Here is a 3,860-nt window from a genome sequence, read left to right as displayed (position 1 = left end):
AATAATAATAATAATAATAATAATAATAATAATAATAATAATAATAATTCAATCGATTGTAATTATATTAATAATTGAATACCGTAACTAGGGCATATATATTTTTTCTGAAATTATATATAGGCCTATAATAATGCAAGTAATATAAATACAATAGCCTATTTACATCGCTCCCATCATTATTAAATTTGATGATTACAAAGACGATATAGTCCTATATTTAGAATTGACGAAACTAAATCCTAATTAATATTGTTTCGTTCACTGCGTTTTGTAGTCATAGAAAGTATAGAATCCCACCATTAATAAATTTGATGATCACAAATGTGCATCCTTGAGTACATTCCATATTTCTATAAGCCTGAAAAACCTACGCACACGATTCTGGCGTAATTAATAGTATAGGATTTATTTAGAAATATTAATGGTTTTACGTTATTTTATGTGCCAAAAACAAAAGCTTTATCATAACTTCCACATTTTTATAATTATTGCAGACTCTTTCGAGAAGAATAATCACTGTTTACAAATATTTTTACTTGAACCGATATACATATTGCTGTGTATGGTAGAAGCCCATTATTATAACATATTATAATTATGTAGTTATTTAATATACAGACGTGTTTCAAGGTAATTGCATAGAAAACACATTGTCATAATCTAATACTAATCACCTATTATCAACGTTGTCCTTTATTTCTTTATATCATATAATTCGTCACATACACCATCATGTAACTAAAACAAGTATTTCAATAAATGCTGTTGATATCGTAAAAGGCGTAACCAGGGTAACGAATATTGCTGCCCGCAGCTATAAACATCCTATTATTTTTAACAAAATAAAATTATTCACTTAAAAAAAGTATTTTTATTTACAGTGGACATAGTAATTGCCATGTTTAAAGTAGTTTCGGTATATCTCGTCACAAACACCTACTCGTGTTTTTGAGTGCTACTCGTCTCCGACTCGAGCGGAAATGCTCTGCAAAATTGTCTATATACTACGATAGCTCGATGGAATGTAAGCCTTGTTCTCTTTGCTAACCACTATTCTGTTTATGAATATTTCATTGTTAATCTAACACTTTTGTTAGTATCTACCAGCTTAAACTAAGGTCAAATTATAATAGAAAATTATTTTCCCGAGTAAAATGCTTCTATCGGAAGATAATCCTGTGGATTACACGTAAAAATGAAAACAACTCTTAAACAGGTAGGCTTGTCCAAAATGAAAATAGGAAAGTCTAAAGTTATCATCTATGGATAGCTAAAGTACCGCGTAACAATTCTGCGTACTTTCATGGCACCATTCCGATGGGAATTTGTGTGCGAATGCTTGAGGAAATGTTGGCAATGCTCCGTTGCTCATGGCAACATACGCGTCTTGCTGAGGGGATGGATTATTATATGAATTGCAGATATCGTCTATAGTGTCAACGATATGTGGAATAATTCCCTCTGCACATTGCAGATACGAAGTCTGAGGGGGTTGGTTTATAATTGGAACAGTTGGGGACTCTACCGGGGCATATTGTTCTCCCCTAAAATGTCCAAACTCTTCGAAATGAGGTTGCATAGTTTGATTTGGCGTCGAATCCTGGTACACGTTAGGCCAACACATGTCATCAAAGAATTGTTCTGAGGCGGCGGGTGAAGCAGCGCTTATGCTGCTGCAGGAATCGCCTATTGAGTTGCCATCAGTTTGAGGGAGCTCATCTTGCCAGTCTCCAATAATTTCACTTAAGTCTGTGGGGTTAGCTAGCCAATCCAATCCTTCACTGATACCTAAATCAGGCAGATGCCGATGGCCAATCTGCTCTTTTGAAAAATCCTGCCAATCAATTTGTGCAGGCTCGGTAAAAAATGATGACGGAAGTTTGCGCTCTCGCAGCGGAACTTTTGAAATATTCGACAATTTTTTCGGACGTCCGTCACAAGTTTTTTTACGCACATCAAATAAATCGGATAAAGATTTGTTCTGTAGACCAGCTTGCGTCGTATCTCGTCTGTGAGATGTTTTTTTAGATGACAATTTCGGTGTTTGATAGTCTGTTTTGGTTTTATCTACTTCTTTTTTCTCACCATGAGTTTGTAAATTATTAGCAAGCTGTGCACATCGTTTGATTTGTTTTTGGAGGTACTTGCGATGATTGACTTTCCTCTTTGATTTGATTGGTCGATCCAATGCAAGCTTGATATTACTCGAAGCCATATCTACAAAGTGTAGTAAATTACATGTTTCGATCGTTGTCGAATGTAGGATGCCACCGTACTGTGAAGATTTGGGACCTAAGCCGGACATCGTACCGCATTGAACCATCTCACATTAACGTTTTGATCACAAAATCAAGGTACAAATCTAAAAAGCAATTGACTTAAAACAGCTTTGAGAAATCGCAAAATGAAAACCGATATTTTCTCGCAAATGATGATTATAGTTTCCTTCAATCAAGTCATTCAGTTTATTTTCTCTCCCAAGAAATCTGTTCTCACCTGTTGATGCTAACAGGCATTTAACGTTAACTGATAATTTTTGTGTCACCTTAACTTTATCTACTGCGTCGTTGCCATTAGTGATGGAAGAGGGCGGAGCTAACTCACTGACCAATCAGATGGCGTGTTCGAAGAATCCGACGGTAACTAGAGCGTAAGAAGGTCATATACAATAAGAGTAATGACGTATTAGATCGATGTTAAATTAACCATATCATTTTTTACTATCAAATATAAAAGACCTATACTGTAATATTAAATAAAACAAATATTTAGAATTTTGCTTAGATATTTATATTTATACTCATCTATAGAGATATCAAGTACACACCCAGGTTAAAACAATATAGCCTATATCAATATTTATATAATTATGAGGCCTTACATAGTACAATAATATTTATTATTGATATCTGTAAACAGTGAATAATAATGAGTAAAAAAATTGCCCGCGGAGGGAAAATAATCCGATATGTTGTACAACTGATTTTTCTAAGACATAAAAATTTGACGATTAAACAGTTGATAAGATCAAAGAGTATAATACTCTTTGATAAGATACAGATTTTTGAATACTTAAAACCTGGGGTGGGGGAAGGTGAAGAAAGGGCGGTTAAGCCCCTCTCGACCCCCATCCCCCGTTATTAGATATTCAAAATCTGTATCTTAACCGTTTCCGATTTTTTCGTTGAATATGCTTTTTGTGTATTAAAAAAATCAGTTATATCAACATATCACCAATATTGTTTTCCTCCGGAGCCTGGCAAATAATAATATGTACTACATGTTTAGTGTGTTATTATTTATTTATTTTAATCGAATAATAATCAAATTTACTAATTAATTAATTAATTAATTAACATAATTAACAATGTCGATTCGGTTTTAAAGTGGTGATTTTAGAACATTTATCCCAAAAACTTTAATTAGGTTCACTTTTTGCAGGAAGGACTTAGCGTTATTAGGTTAAGCAGATCCGGGAATATTAATGACAATTGGAGGGATTATGTCGAGGGGCTGACTCGATTGTTCATAGACCACATTCTATAGCAAATTACTTGAAGAGGATCACATTTTTTTTTCACGAAATTATTAAATTGTAATTTGTATTTTAGGGAACTGATTAATTGTTGGGTTTGGTGACTTAATGAGATCAAGGTTGAACACGGGAGGGTGAACTTAATTGAAGCAGATCGTCCACTTGACTGCTTATTACGCAATCGACTGGCAAGTAAGTCCATGTAAATAATTTTAGAAATGCTGTAGGTTATTATGATAGTCAAGTATACTGTGTAAAGTTTGTCTCTTTATATAGGCCTCTATATATATATATATATATTATATATATATATATATTATAT

At 33.5% G+C, this 3,860-nt stretch overlaps 1 protein-coding gene across 1 annotated transcript; it reads right to left on the bottom strand.

Moving 5' to 3' along the window:
• Positions 1-71: 71 nt before the first annotated feature.
• LOC117106495 lies at positions 72-2,542 on the bottom strand. Its single transcript, XM_033247863.1, has one exon. It carries the CDS (start codon positions 2,324-2,326, stop codon positions 1,274-1,276), a length of 1,053 nt encoding a protein of 350 aa, XP_033103754.1. The 5' UTR covers positions 2,327-2,542; the 3' UTR covers positions 72-1,273.
• Between the last annotated feature and the right edge of the window lie 1,318 nt (positions 2,543-3,860).

This window comes from Anneissia japonica, unplaced genomic scaffold, assembly GCF_011630105.1.
Source record: "Anneissia japonica isolate Jap-2015-1 unplaced genomic scaffold, ASM1163010v1 scaffold368_len332514_cov184, whole genome shotgun sequence".
NCBI classification, from domain to species: domain Eukaryota; kingdom Metazoa; phylum Echinodermata; class Crinoidea; order Comatulida; family Comatulidae; genus Anneissia; species Anneissia japonica.
This window is presented reverse-complemented; position numbering and strand designations above follow the sequence as displayed.